At 40.7% G+C, this 15,459-nt stretch overlaps 1 protein-coding gene across 1 annotated transcript in view; it reads left to right on the forward strand.

Annotated features, from left to right (window-relative positions):
* The window catches only part of HSDL2 (hydroxysteroid dehydrogenase like 2), an 82,892-nt gene that overhangs the window by 16,345 nt on the left and 51,088 nt on the right, over window positions 1–15,459 (forward strand). Inside the window, exons 3-6 of the mRNA XM_008249545.4 lie at window positions 610–708; window positions 6,043–6,157; window positions 13,524–13,627; window positions 15,132–15,230. Coding sequence (XP_008247767.1) covers window positions 610–708; window positions 6,043–6,157; window positions 13,524–13,627; window positions 15,132–15,230 — 417 coding nt within the window. The remainder of the gene's footprint in view (window positions 1–609; window positions 709–6,042; window positions 6,158–13,523; window positions 13,628–15,131; window positions 15,231–15,459) is intronic.

The raw sequence follows: 15,459 nt of genomic DNA on the forward strand, positions 1-15,459 counted from the left end.
CAGTGGGAGACAGAGAAAGGTCTTCCTTCTGTTGGTTCACCCCCACAATGGCCGCTACTGATGGTGCTGCGCTGATCCGAAGCCAGGAGCCAGGTGCTTCCTCCCGGTCTCCCATGCAGGTGCAGGGCCCAAGCACTTGGGCCATCCTCCACTGCCTTCCTGGGCCACAGCAGAGAGCTAGACTGGAAGAGGAGCAACCGGGACTAGAACCCGTTGCCCATATGGGATGCCAGCTCCGCAGGCGGAGGATTAGCCAAGTGAGCCACGGCTCCAGCCCCCATTTTTACACTATTATTTATGATTTTCTATACTTTTTGGAATTTTCCTTGATAAAAATTTTCTTAAATTATATTAATTTTTTGTTTATTAAATAACATTAAAAAAAAAAAAACTCTTCCTTTTTTGTTTTTTAGCAGACTTGGCCTATCGGTCGGAAGCTGGAAATGGTTAGTTAGTCTGTTCCACATTGTTGTGGAGTCATTAGTGGTTATAAGACATAGTTATTTATATTGATTTTCTGAAAATAGAATGCTTTTTTCTTTTGAGTGTTGTGTCAGGACAGATGTTTTAATGCTTTCCTGCTCTTTTTGTTTGTTTTCACTTTTGTAGTTGAAGCAGCTGGAGGAAGGGCCTTGCCCTGTGTTGTTGATGTGAGAGATGAACAGCAAATCAACAGTGCAGTAGAGAAAGCAGTTGAGAAGTTTGGAGGTAGTACCTTTATTCTGAAATGAGTATTGAACATAGATTACAATATAAATGTTATTTTAATTTTGTTTTGATGTTTTGGATTTTCTGTGTCTTTGAAGTATACCCAGAAACAAGTCCTTGCTCATATAGAAACATGACTTAAAATTATCTGATGGTAATTTTTTAATTGCTAAAAATGATTTTGAATAGTATAACAAACCTACCACCCAAAGTCAGAACCTTGACAGTAGCCTATATCTAACCACGTGGTTTCCCAGACCCCATCCTCCTGCCTGTTCCTTCGCAATGTAAATGTTATTTGGTGACTTGTTGATATTTATTAGATAAATACCTTATTTATAGTTACATTATTGGCTTTCAAAATATTTCACGTTCTCACCTCAGTAGGCTTTTATTGGCTTTGTCATCTGTGCTCCTATATAAACTGCACTCCAGTGAAAGTTGTTTACTTTCATCTTCTTGCCTTGAATATTTTGCCTCTTAAGTTTTTCTCTTCCTTTTGCTAAGACTTCTTTGGTGCCCACTCCTCTACCTTTGCTTTTTCCTGAAATGCTCCTCTCTCTATTTCTGAAGTCCTGCCTTTATATGCTTAAATTTTGACTCTTCACAAAGCCAAGTCCCTCACCATGCTGAGTAATCAGTGTTGTAGTTTTCTGTCTCAGTGTTCCAAAAGCATTCCTTTGAGCCTTGTCTTTTACTACTTTTATATCTTAGTATTTCTTTTCTTCTCTCCAGTTAGTTCATAAGCTCCTAGAAGGAAGGTGTTAGGGTTGACCTAAGGCTTGATGCTGTCACACCAGAGTACCCGGCTTGTCCAAAGCCTTTGCAAGCCATTACTACTCTCCCTCCAGAATGTTCTGGAAGACTGTGTGTATATGCAAAGGACATGGACCAGGTAAAACAAAGCCATCTTTTATTGTTAGTAAGGCCTTGTTTATAAACTTGATGCAGAGCTCTGTGGTATAGTGAAATGAAGCAAATGGGGCATCTTCATTTAAATCCAAAAATCTTACCCCTAGCTGGCAGTAATGTGAATTTCCAGGTGAGAATATGAGAGAAAATGTAAAATGATGTTTTTTTTCTTTCTTACTGATAGGACCATGAATATGGAAAGAAAAAAAAAAAAGAGAGAGAGAGGGTCTACACTCAAGTGTAGGACTTTTTTTTTTAATCTAAAATGACTTTATCTACTAGTAAAAGTGACCAAAATTAGTACCAGTTAAGATTTGACCTAATTAGTTTAGCCATTCACTTTTTTTTAAAGGGAAGAATTAAGGCATAGGGGTAGGCTGGAACTCTTTGTTCCTCTTTAATCATCTGATTTTAATTGATCCATTGTGTCTACCAACTGAAGGTGAGTTTATCCTTGGAAATACCAGAGCATAGAAAGGGGCTGCAGCCACCTCTGTCTGGACCCTCTCTCAGTCTTCATTCCCTTCCTCTTCATCTACTAGAGAACATCAGCAGTTCAGCTGTTACTGATATTGCCTAAGAAACTTCTGGAACTGGTCAAGACAAGACATTGGTGAGAGATACTACACAGACCCAGAATTCACTGTCTGTTTAGCTTTCCATCTTGAATTCTAGTTGTCTTACTGAACCTAATTCATCAGAGCGAGTTATATGTTATGCACTACTTGCTAATAACATAACCAAATACTATATGTATGCCTAAATGTCAAAATAAAAAGCACCTCCACTGTCTAGAGTTGGGCTCCCACAGAGGAAATGAAGTATCACGAGTAATTTCTTCTCTTATTGTTGCCACAGACAACTTAAAGTCCCAAGCTGAAATCTCCCTTTTTCTTGGAAATCTCACCAGTTTTCTTATTGTAGTTGGTCCCAACCAAAGAGGTTTCACACAGATGCATGAGTGATCTGGGTTTAATTTTTAGCTACTGTAGCTTAGATCATCTTCCATTGGACCTGATTTTGTTCCTTCAGCGTTTTCAACCTTGGATTGATCCAACTTTGCCTGTCATGTGGTCTACGTTTCCAGGGGTAAACAGAAAATGTAAGGTACAAAAGCAAATCTCAGTTTTTGTTTTATCAAATGTCGGTTGATACGTGTCATTAATCTGGTATTCATTACCCTGGACTCAAATTCAGTTGATAGATGTCTTCAGTTACATGCTTCCCACATCTTTGGGGGTTAGGGAGGGAAATTTCTGTATGTAGATTGCTACCTGTCATTGAGAAGGGCATCTAAAATACTCCTGTTTTCTTGCTAAATTTATAAATTGATAGTGAAGCTACCCTAGTTTGAGGTCTTTCCAAAGATTTCCTTGTCTCCCCTTTAGTACCAACTTGGTTGTACTTAAAATTTGTAGCTTTTCATTTCCTCATTAATTTCTGCTTCCCTGGAACTCCTATACAGAGTCAGGAGTGAGCTCTGTTCAGGGCTCTGACTGTACTCTTTTCCAGGCAGAACAAATGCTATATTTATGAGGTGATTCCTAGCCAGCTTTTCCCCTGCTATATCCCTTTTCCGTAGAAAACCCAGTCTTTATTTTCTGTTTGTTTTTTCCTACATGATTGTTGCTGCTGTTAGAGTCTTCCAATTGGGAGTTCTGCAAGCCTTTGAATTCTACCTCATAGGAAGGACTTTACCTTTGTCCTGAGGTTTGTCTGCAGGAGGATTGTCCTTAACATGGGTCCAGAGCAGTTGATGATGCTTTTAAACCTGTGCCCTCAGGTGATACAGGTTGAGCATCTTTAATCTGGATATCCAAAAATCTGAAATGCTTCCAAATCTAAAACTCTTTGAACACTGACATGATGCTGAAAACGTTTTGGATTTTGGAGTGTTTTAGGTCTTTGGGTTTCCAGATTGGGAATGCTTAACCTGTAAAATCTATGCAGATATTCCAAAATCTGAGACAATCTGAAATGTGAAACACTTGTGGTCCCAAGCATTTTTACACTTGATCTTAGCCAAAAGGCCAAGAAGCGATCCCAAGCATTTTTGTATAAGGGATACTCTGCCTGTGCTCTCTATCGCCTTGCCTTCCCTGGCTTTCAGTTTTTCAGTCCTTGAGTAAATGATAGTGTTTCATAAACTACAGAAGGATTCTTTCCTGCCACCTTTTTTTTTTTTTTTTTTTTTTTTTGACAGGCAGAGTGGACAGAGAGAGAGAGAGAGAGGTGTCTTCCCTCCACCAGTTCACTCCCCAGATGGCTGCAACAGCCAGAACTGTGCAGATCTGAAGCCAGGAGCCAGGAGCTTCTTCCGGGCCTCCCACATGGCTGCAGGGGCCCAAGGACTTGGGCCATCTTCTGCTTTCTCAGGCCGTAGCAGAGAGCTGGATTGGAAGTAGAGCAGCCAGGACTTGATCCAGCACTCATATGGGATGCTGGCACTGTTGGCGGTGGCTTTACTCGTTAGACCACAGCGCCAGCCCCTCCAAATATTTTCAATCTGTGGTTGCTAGAATACAAGGGTGACGGAAGGCCAACTGTGTATACCCATCAGCCCAGCATCTCATCATCAGTTGGTTTGCCCACTCCCACCTGATGTCCTGTGTAGTATAGATTGTCTTCTTTGTCTCTTAGGCTCTGGCAGATGTGGTTGAGCAGCTCCTAACTTTTTTTTTTTTTTTTTCTGACAGGCAGAGTGGACAGTGAGAGAGAGAGACAGAGAGAAAGGTCTTCCTTTGCTGTTGGTTCACCCTCCAATGGCCGCGGCGGCCGGCACACCACGCTGATCTGATGGCAGGAGCCAGGTCCTTCTCCTGGTCTCCCATGGGGTGCAGGGCCCAAGCACTTGGGCCATCCTCCACTGCACTCCCGGGCCACAGCAGAGAGCTGGCCTGGAAGAGGGGCAACCGGGACAGAATCCGGCGCCCCAACCGGGACTAGAACCTGGTGTGCCGGCGCCGCAAGGCGGAGGATTAGCCTAGTGAGCCGCGGTGCTGGCCAGCAGCTCCTAACTTTGTGGACTGAGACATATGTACTGGATCTAAAAATCTTTTCATGAGTTGTTGCCACTTGTGAGGCAATCAATGTTACTGTGTTCATTCTAGAAAGCTGGTTATCAAGGACCTGATACCACTTATACATACAGATGATTTACTTAAATTTGTGTTTTTGTTATAATGAAACTAAAAATGATAAGAGTTGAATCTCAAGTTATTCTAAGGACACATTTTAAAAAAATTAGCAGCACAAATTGTATGAAGGATATGGAATTTGAGAAATGAGAATGAGATCAAAATTTTATAAAGTTTTTATTATCTGAAGAAAATTGATAACTTGCTTAAATCATTATCCACATATTTTGAGAGAAAGGAATAAAAAAAATAACTAACTGACAAGATTGGGTGCTTTCAGGGTGGTGAGGCAGTAGATTAAAAAAGTAGCTGATGTTTATTCTAACAGTCTAACCCCAACAGTAGAAATTGTGATATTTCTACTTGATGCAATATTAAGTACCCCTCCTTTTTGTGTTTTTATATTTTAATTGTATTAATTTTATTTATATATAATAATTGTGCATATTTACACTGCATTTTTTTAATTTTAAAAAATTGTGCTGAAACACATATAAAATTATTATTCTAACCATTTTTATGTGTACAGGTCAGTGGCTTTGAATTTATTCCTATTGTGCAATCATCAAGTGCCTTTTGAAAAGAATAATGAAGACCATGTAGAAACACAGGAAAATGTTTGACATAGTTTTGTGTTTTAACCATTTTCATTTAATGTTATTTCATTAAACATTTAACTATGAACTAAAGATGTTACATAAAGGTGGGAACTGGATAGAACATGTGGAAATAATAGTCCTTCTAGGTTTATTTATTTTTTCTGTGTATGAATGGCTAAACAAAGTTGATCCACTTGAAGATTGCCTGGTTTTGAAACTCTAAGGTCTTTATTTTTTCCGAGTTCCCAATACCAGAAAGAAGCCCTTTGAATAAGAGGCTTTGGGGAGGACAGTGTGGGAGAGGAAGGGAGAATGTGGTAGTTAGCAGAAGGACAAGGCCTTGGAAACATTCCAGGCAGGAGGGGAGATGAGGAGGAATTTGACCTAGAGTTCATGGAGACAAGGAAGTCCAGGAGGTAAGAGAGTAGAGAAGGGTGGAAGCCGCAAACCGCTAAGGACTAAACTTCCTTGTGTTTTCACATAATTGACTCTCTGTTGTGTCGGTAAAAAGCACATGGGTGCTGGTTTGAAGCAGCTTCTGACTCTTGAGTTGGTGAATTTGTCCGTTCTGTTGTCGGAAAGAAGTGTTTATGTATCAACTGAGGGTTCAACTATATAAATGCTTTTTTTGTGTGATTAAAAAAATCTACCTCACATTAAAATGAAATTGATTATTTTGAAAACAGGAATTGACATTTTGGTCAATAATGCCAGTGCTATTAGCTTGACCAACACGTTGGAAACACCTACAAAGAGAGTGGATTTGATGATGAGTGTGAACACCAGAGGCACCTACCTTACGTAAGTTAGAAAGAATTTGTAGGGGAGGGTATTGCAATGTTTTCTCAACATAGTTGTAAATAGTTTGAACCGATTAGCAGTACCATTGGAAATGCAGTCAGTGCTTATAAATGCTTAAAGGCACTCTGAAATGAGTAGATAGATGAATAAATAGACATCATTTAAAAATTTTTTTTATTTTTTATTTTTTTAATATTTATTTTATTTATTTGAAAGACAGAGTTACAGAAAGAGGTAGAGAAAGAGAAAGAGAGGTCTTCCATCCACTGGTTCACTCCCCACATGGCCGCAATGGCTGGAACTGTGCCATCTGAAGCCAGGAGCCAGGAGCTTCTTCGGGGTCTCCCACATGGGTGCAGGGGCCCAAGGACTTGGGCCATCTTCCACTGATTTCCCAGGCCATAGCAGAGAGCTGGATTGGAAGTGGAGCAGCCGGGTCTTGAACCGGCTTCCATATGGGATGCTGGTTCTTCAGGCCAGGGCATTAACCCGCTGCGCACAGCGCTGGCCCTGAGACTTTAAAATGTTTAATTCACCGTTCTTTTCTTTTTGAATCTAATAAAAACTGAAGTGTAGCTCAAGCATTTTCATAAAGTTATGTGAATTCTTACATGTATACTGTACCTTTCATTGTCTTCTGATTAAGCAAGCCAGCAATAGTTTCTTCGTTTTCTGAAAAAGAGTTGGGGTCAAAAAAATACTGTGAGTTTTAGGTATGTAATCAACAGTAAGCTCTAATGTAACCAGCACAATGGTGAATGCTGGGGTGGGCATTTGGCCCGGTGGTTAAGATGCTAGTTAAGGCCGGCGCCGCAGCTCACCAGGCTAATCCTCCACCTGTGGTGCCAGCACTCCAGGTTCTAATCCCGGATGGGGCGCCGGATTCTGTCCCGGTTGCTCCTCTTCCAGTCCAGCTCTCTGCTGTGGCCCAGGAAGGCAGTGGAGGGTGGCCAAAGTGCTTGGGCCCTGCACCTGCATGGGAGACCAGGAGGAAGCACCTGGCTGCTGGCTTCGGATCGGCACAGCACCGGCTGTAGTGGCCATTTTGGGGGTGAACCAACGGAAGGAAGACCTTTGTGTCTCTCTGTCTCTCTCTCTCTCTCTGTTTAACTCTGCCTTTAAAAAAAAAAAAAAAAAAAAAAAAGATGCTAGTTTAGACACCTGCATCACGTGGGAGACCAGAAGAAGCTCCTTGCTCCTGGCTTTGGATTGGCGCAGCTCCAGCTGTTGCGACCATCTAGGGAGTGACCCAGCAGATGGAGGACCTGTCTCTCTCTCTGTCTCTACCTCTCTCTGTAACTCTTTCAAATAAATAAAATAAATATATGTATATTTTTAAAAAGACAACTGCATCTTACATTGGAGTACCTGGTTTGATACCAGCTCTGGCTCCTGACTCCAGCTTCCTGCCAGTGTTGATCCTTGCAGGCAGTAGTGATGGCTAAAATACATTGGTTCTACCACTCACATGGAAGACCTGGATTGAGTTCCTGGCTTCTGGCTTTGGTCCAGCCCAGGCCTTTGCAAGCATTTTGGGAGTGAACCAGCAGATGGAAGCTCTCTCCATCTGTTATCACTGCCTCTCAAATAAGTAAAATTAAATAAAAATTCCCACTAATGCTATCTTGGGCATTATTAGGGGAAAGGTAAAATACAGAATGAATGAGAATATAGTTCTACTGATATGTTCTGGGCTAGACAGTCCCATCTTTAAAAAAAAAAAAGATGAGATTTTAAAAAAAAATCTCATTTTGTTTTTTTGTTTGTTCTACTATTTTTTTTTTTAATATTTATTTATTTGAAAGTTGGAGTTACACAGAGAGAGGAGAGAGAGATAGAGAGAGAGAGAGTGGTCTTCCATTCGATGGTTCACTCCCCAATTGGCTGCAATGGCTGGAGCTGTGCCGATCTGAAGCCAGGAGCCAGGAGCTTCTTCAGGGTCTCCCATGTGGGTGCAGGGGCCCAAGGACTTGGGCCGTCTTCTACTGCTTTCCCAGGCCATTTCAGAGATCTGGATTGGAAGTGGAGCGGCCGGGTCTTGATGCTGACGCTTCAGGCCAGGGCGTTAATCCGCTGCTCCACAGCGCTGGCCCCAATACAGTCCATTGTTTTATTTACTCTTGGGTTCTCTTGTTTCCATGTGGATATAAGGAAGCATCAACATAGAACTTCTTTGCCTTGTGTTATCCTGTTATGTATAGAACAGGTGTTTGGGAGCTTAGGTATTGGAGTAAGACTACCTGGATTCAAGTCACAACACAAACCCTCTTGTGACTTGCTATTCATGACCTTGGGCAGGTAAGTCAACTTCTTAAAGATTCAGCTTCCTCATTTGTAAAATGGAGATGATAAAGTAAATGTTATAGACTTGGTCAAGAGGGTTACATGTAGAATTTGTCAAATTAGAGTCCTGGATTATGCCCTCAGATGTATTTTTGTTTGGACTGCAAAATTTGGCTCAAACAATATAAAAAATTGTTTTCATTAGTTAGCTACATTCAAGATTTCATTAGCTGCCTACAATGAAAATATTAGAATATATACTCAAAAACCAAGATTTTTAGCTTTTACTTTTTAAAAATTTTTAGTTATTGATTTGAGAGGCAGAGAAACAGTGCAAGCAAAGAGAGATAGTCTATATCCTGGTTTGCTCCCCAAGTGCCCACAATGGCCAGGACTGGGCCAAGCTGAAACTAAGAGCCAGAAACTCAATATCAGTCTTCCACAGGGATCTAAGTACTTGAGCCATCACCTGCTACCTCCTAGAATGCACATTAGCAGGAAGCTGGAATTGGAAGTGAAGCCAGGACTTGAACCCAGGCACTCTGATATGGGATAGAGGCATATTAAGTGGCATCTTTTTTTTTTTTTTTTTTTTTTTTGACAGAGTTAGATAGAGAGAGAGAGAGAAGGGTCTTCCTTCCGTTGGTTCACCCCCCAAATGGCCACTACATCCGGCACGCTGCACCGATATGAAGCCAGGAGCCCGGTGCTTCCTCCTGGTCTCCCACGTGGGTGCAGGGCCCAAGCACTTGGGCCATCCTCCACTGCCTTTCCGGGCCACAGCAGAGAGGTGGACTGGAAGAGGAGCAACCGGGACAGAATCCGGCGCCCCACCTAGGACTAGAATCCGGGTGCCAGCATTGCAGGTGGAGGATTAGCCTAGTGAGCCACGGCGCCGGCCAAGTGGCATCTTAACTGCTGTGTCAGACGCGTGTTCCTCTGGCTTTTCCTGAGGAATTGGAGAATCTGTCCACGTGAAGACAGCCTTGCCATTCCCACATGATAGGACCAGCTGCTGTGGCTGAGTGCGGAGCATCCACTGCCTCATTAAATGAGCCATGAGCTCCATTGTCTTCTGTGTGCTGAGGGCAGGCTAAAAATTGCCATTTATTGTTGTGCTTGCACTGCTGTTTTTCTTTATTTTTTTTATTGCTTTCTTATGTTAAAGAGGAAAGTGAAATATTTCTCTTCCCTCTGTCTTTATCTGAAGTAGGAAAATGAAATGTATGTCAAGAGGGCCATATATTCAAGTAAAATGGATGAGAACTTACTTCTTTGTGTATATGTGGCATATTTGTTTCTTTACTATACATTTATTTATTTATTTGAAAGTTAGAGAGAGATCTATCTGCTAGTTCACTCCTCAGATGACTGCAACGTCCAGGGTTGAGTCAGGCCAAGCCAGGAGCCAAGAGCTTCATCTGGGTCTCTCACATGGGTGGCAGTGGCCCAAGCACTTGGACAATATTCCACTGCTTTTCCCAGGGCATTAGCTGGGAACTGGATTGAAAGTGGAGCAGCCGGGACTTGAACTGGTGCCCATATGGGATGCTGGCCTTGAAGGCAGCAGCTTTATTTGCTACACCACAATGTCAGTCCCAAGATATATGGCATATTTCTATAAATTCAAATTCAATGTGTAAGGTATATCTCATTGTTGAGTGAAGCCATATTAAATTAAACCATAGTAAAAGAACTATGATAAACATATAGAAAATATGATAATAAAAAACTCAATGAACTAAAAAAAAAAAGACTCATTTTGTGATAGGGTTTGTATTTGTTTTAAAATAAGATAAGCAATGTTGTTGTGTGAAACAGTTATATATTACATGAAAAAATTATCTGGATCAAAATATTTTATAGCTTACAACTTTGTGAAAGAATTTCAACTGAATGTTTTAAATAGATGACTAAAAATATAAACCTAACCAGGAACTTTTGCTCTGTATCTTGAACTGATGCTTAGTAGGGCACGTTGTGTGAATATATTAAATCGTTGGTGATAGTTTCTACTATAAATGAGGAAGCCTTGTTATATTTATTTAAGGTGTCAGAATTTTAATGTGATTAAATTTTTTTAAACTGGTGACACATGACATGAACGTCAGGAAAGGACTCATTAGATATTGAGAAATGTCTTGAAAATTTTTTAAAATTTCCTTTTATTTTTATTTATTTATTTTTTTAGACTTATTTATTTGAAGGGCAGAGTTTCAGAGAGAGAGGCAGAGACAGAGAAATCTTCTGTCCGCTGGTTAACTCCCCAAATGGCTGCAATGGCCAGGGCTAGTCTGATCTGAAGCCAGGAGCTGGATGGGAAGTGGAGCAGCTGAGACTCGAACCAGTGCCTATATGGGATGTGACACTGCAGGCAGCTTTACTGCTATGCCACGGTGCTGCCCCCTTTTTTAACTGAAAATTTTATAATAGATTAGTCAAAATTAATAAACATAACTATAAACAGTGTTATGGTAATGGTCAGTGTTGATTTTAGGCTTATTAATACCTAAACTAATGTAGACTGTGTTTTTGTTCTGAGATGGTGATGATAAATACAAGTAAAGCATTGAATTATATGTAGATTTGTCAAAATTTGTGATAGTAATTACAGACTTGGCCTTTTCAGTTGACATTATGAGTTATGTACACACACCATATGCTTCTGTTTGCTCTTTCCTTGTGTCTTTGGAAGCCCATCATTTGGCAGGAACAATCTGATCTACTTTCTTATACTGGGGTCATTATCCAAAAGTGAAGGGGATAGCCTATATCACATTTCTACATTTGATAGTTGAATTAAAAATCAAACCAACCCCCCCCCCAATTTCTAACTATAGGAAAAATGAGCTAACATTGTTCAGTTACCTTTCTCAATGAAAAAGTTATAAGCTAAAGGGTGCTTACGTACTTAAATACTGTAGTAGCTTCCAATAACAGATGTGCAAATATCTCAGGAATAGATACTCTAAAAATAAAAATTGTTGCACAAAGATTTTATTCATTATTGAGAGTTCCTACATTTATGATCAGCTATTCTTTTTAAAGACTTATTTATTTGAAAGGCAGAGCATTAGAGAAAGAGGGATGGTATGGGGTAGTGCTAAGAGTTTGTAAAGTAGTATATGAGATAGACCATGTGTGGGAAATGCTCCTGATGTAAGATTGATAATGTTGAGGGCCAGGCTGGCAAAATGCAGATGAAAAAGATTTGTCAAACAGAGCATAGGAAAGCTTATGTTTTTCATGTAAATGAAATGAGCTCGCTCTTTGAATGTGAATTATGGTCTTATTGCCTGAAATAGATTTAGTTTGTTTCCTACTGATTCTTTGAAGTATAGTTTCAGGGTTTTGTTTTGTTTTAAGATTTATTTATTTTTTTGAAAAGTGGAAAAACAGAGAGGGAGAGGCTGAGAAAGAGAAAGAGAGAGAGATCTTCCATCCCCTCGTTCACTCTCCAAAAGGCCACATCCTGCTAGGGCTGGGCCCAGGTCTCTAATGTGGGTGCGGAGGCCCAAGTATTTGGGCCATCTTCTGCTGCCTTCCCAGGCACATTAGCAGGGAGCTGGATAGGAAGTAGAGCAGCTGGGACTTGAACTGCTCACTGCCGATATGGGTTGCCTGTCAAAGGCAGCAGCTTTACTGCTATACCACAGCATTGGCCCCAGTTTCACTATTTTGATGAAAATCAGTTAATAGTGTTTGCCTCTCTTTACCTCAACACCCTAAAAGAGAAGGAAGTGGCCGGCGCCATGGCTCACTTGGCTAATCCTCCACCTGTGGCGCCGGCACACCGGGTTCTAGTCCTGGTTGGGGCGCCGGATTCTGTCCCAGTTGCTCCTCTTCCAGTCCAGCTCTCTGCTGTGGCCCGGGAAGGCAGTGGGGGATGGCCCAGGTGCTTGGGCCCTGCACCTGCATGGGAGACCAGGAAGAAGCACCTGGCTCCTGGCTTCGGATCGGCGCAGCACGCTGGCCTTAGCGGCCATTTGGAGGGTGAACCAACAGAAGGAAGACCTTTCTCTCTGTCTCTCTCTCTCACTAATTCTGCCTGTCAAAAAAAAAAAAAAAAAAAAAAAAAAAAAAAAAAAAAGAGAGAGAGAGAGAGAAGGAAGCATCTTTGGAAATGATTAACCATGCATAGAAAAACCACTTTCACTAATGATGGTATTTGGTTTGTAAGCTTGAAGAGATAACAAAAGTGTTGTGCATTTGGCAATTGGAAAAAAAAACTGACTTGAAAGTACAGAATAGTTCTAAATCATGGAAGTCATTGGCTGTGAATAAAGCTAAAATAAAGCTATAAAATAATTAAGCTATAATATGTTATTTAGCTACATTATAACTTAGTAATTGAAAATTTAAAATATTAGATTTGTCTTTTATAAAATAAATTGCCTACTTGTATGAACAGCTTTTTAAGAAATGAAACCATATATTGCTCCCAAAGGCATATTGCATTTTATATTGATGCATATTAAATTTGGAAATATATTGGGAGTTACATAACTAAATTACAGTTCTAATATAGTAGGAGTACTATACCTGCTAAGATACAATAAGGCAGTATATGTATTATCAATATTAGTGATTGTTTATTTCATGTATAGCACTGTCTGAATATCTCATATTAATCTCTTAGTCAATCCTAGCTAGTATTGAGTATCACCAGCATTTACAAAGGAGAAAACAGAATTAGAATGCTGTATAATTTTTCCATAGTCCCACAGAGAAGGGGCAGAAGTAGGATTTGAATCCAGGTCTGCTTAGCTTGAAAAACTGTGTTCTTTACTACAGTGGTGACTGACAAGTTCTGACCATTTCTGAAAATTATGTATGTGGTGTGTGTGTTGGGGAGAGGAAATGTGGCCCAGTTGTAGTTGATGCTAACCAAAGTTTTGAAGGATGGAAATTAGTTGCTTTTTCAGTCTTCATTCTAGAAAACAAACAGTAGTATCCCATAAACAAAAAATGCCCTGCAGATGACTTTGCAAGTTCAGTTGTACTGTAGAAGTGGTTTAAAATACAACTTTAAGAAGAGGAGAGGTTGCTAGCATGCTGTTGACTTGGGTTCTCTTGCTTTCAGATCTAAAGCCTGTATTCCATACTTGAGAAAGAGTAAAATTGCTCACATCCTCAATCTCAGTCCGCCACTGAATCTGAATCCCATGTGGTTCAAACAGCACTGTGGTAGGTGGTAGGGTGCAGGGATGGTTGGTTTGGTGTATCTGTGGTGTAATCACAATCTGTATGTTGCAGTCAACATTTAATTTTCTATGGCAAAATAGTAAGTAGCATTTTGGAAAGTAGATTCTTAATTGTTTATCTATAATTTAAATTTAAGTATAGTTGATACTGAATAAGATATACACATTTTAATGGTTCAGTTGGATAAGTTTTGAGAAATATATATACCTGTGTAACCAGTACCCAAATCAGGATATGGGTTTCCATCATCCCAGACAATTCTTTTTTTTTTTTTTGACAGTCAGAGTGGACAGTGAGAGAGAGAGACAGAGAGAAAGGTCTTCCTTTTGCCGTTGGTTCACCCTCCAATGGCCGCCGCGGCCGGCGCGCTGTGGCCGGCGCACTGCGCTGATCCGATGGCAGAAGCCTGGTGCTTCTCCTGGTCTCCCATGGGGCGCAGGGCCCAAGCACTTGGGCCATCCTCCACTGCACTCCCTGGCCACAGCAGAGGGCTGGCCTGGAAGAGGGGCAACCGGGACAGAATCCGGCGTCCCGACCAGGACTAGAACCCGGTGTGCCAGCGCCGCAAGGCGGAGGATTAGCCTAGTGAGCTTCCCAGACAATTCTTCCATGTTCCAGTGAGTGTGTTTTATTGTATGTAATTCATTCTTAAATTGGTTAAAAACTAAACATGAAACACTCTTCTTTTTTTTTTTTTTTTTTCAGATTTATTTGAAAGGCAGAAGTACAGAGAGGTAGAGGCAGAGAGAGAGAGAGACAGAGAGAGAGAGGTCTTCTGTCTGCTGGCTCACTCTCCAGAATAGCTGCCAGAGCCGGGCTGATCCGAAGCCAGGAGCCAGGAGCTTCTTCCAGGTTTCCCACGCAGGTGCAGGGCCCCAAGGACTTGGGCCGTCTTCTACTGCTTTCCCAGGCCATAGCAGAGAGCTGGATTGGAAGTGGAGCAGCTGGAACTTGAACCAGTGCTCATATGGGATGCCGGCACTGCTGACAGCGGCTTTACCCACTAAGCCACAGTGCTAGCCCCAATACTTAATTCTTTTTTCAGCATAATTTACTAACATTTAGAAAGACACTTGCAATAGCAACACATAGAGCAAAACAGAAGGAAGTTCTGCTTTAATTGACTTCTTGTTATTTGACAAGCAGTACTTTCCCTTTAAATAATAGCTTTTATACTCTAAAAAGAAAAAGCAGACTAAGAAGCAATAATGTGACTTACCTCCATAGTATTCAGAAAAATAAAAGTTTATTTTGACCTCTTATTCATATATTAAGATGGAAATATATAAAACTAGTTCATTTGTCTTTAGTTGTTTGCATAAAAACTGTTCTTTACAAAATGTTACATTTAAAAAATTGTATATTGTATCTTTTATAATGAAAATTATATCATGGAGAAAATAGTAATAGAAATTTGTTATTTCTATTCATTAATCAGTGTGTTTCTTAATTAAATTATTACTCTGTTGTTTTTTTTTTTTTTCAGCTTATACAATTGCTAAGTATGGTATGTCTATGTGTGTTCTTGGGATGGCAGAAGAATTTAGAGGTGAAATTGCAGTCAATGCATTATGGCCTAAAACTGGTATGTACTTAAAGAAATTTGGGACACACATTTGGCCTCATGGTTGGGATGCTGGTTGGGGTGCCCATGTCCTGTATTGAAGTGCCTTGGTGTGGTTCCTGCCTCTGGCATCCTGCTGGTACGGACCCTGGGAAGCAGCAATGATGGCTCAAGTATTTGAGTCTTGGACCTGCATGGGAGACATGGATTGAGTTCCGAGGTACCCACCCTCTCCAATTAAAAAAAAAGA

The sequence above is a fragment of the Oryctolagus cuniculus genome, chromosome 1, assembly GCF_964237555.1.
Source record: "Oryctolagus cuniculus chromosome 1, mOryCun1.1, whole genome shotgun sequence".
NCBI classification, from domain to species: Eukaryota; Metazoa; Chordata; class Mammalia; order Lagomorpha; family Leporidae; genus Oryctolagus; species Oryctolagus cuniculus.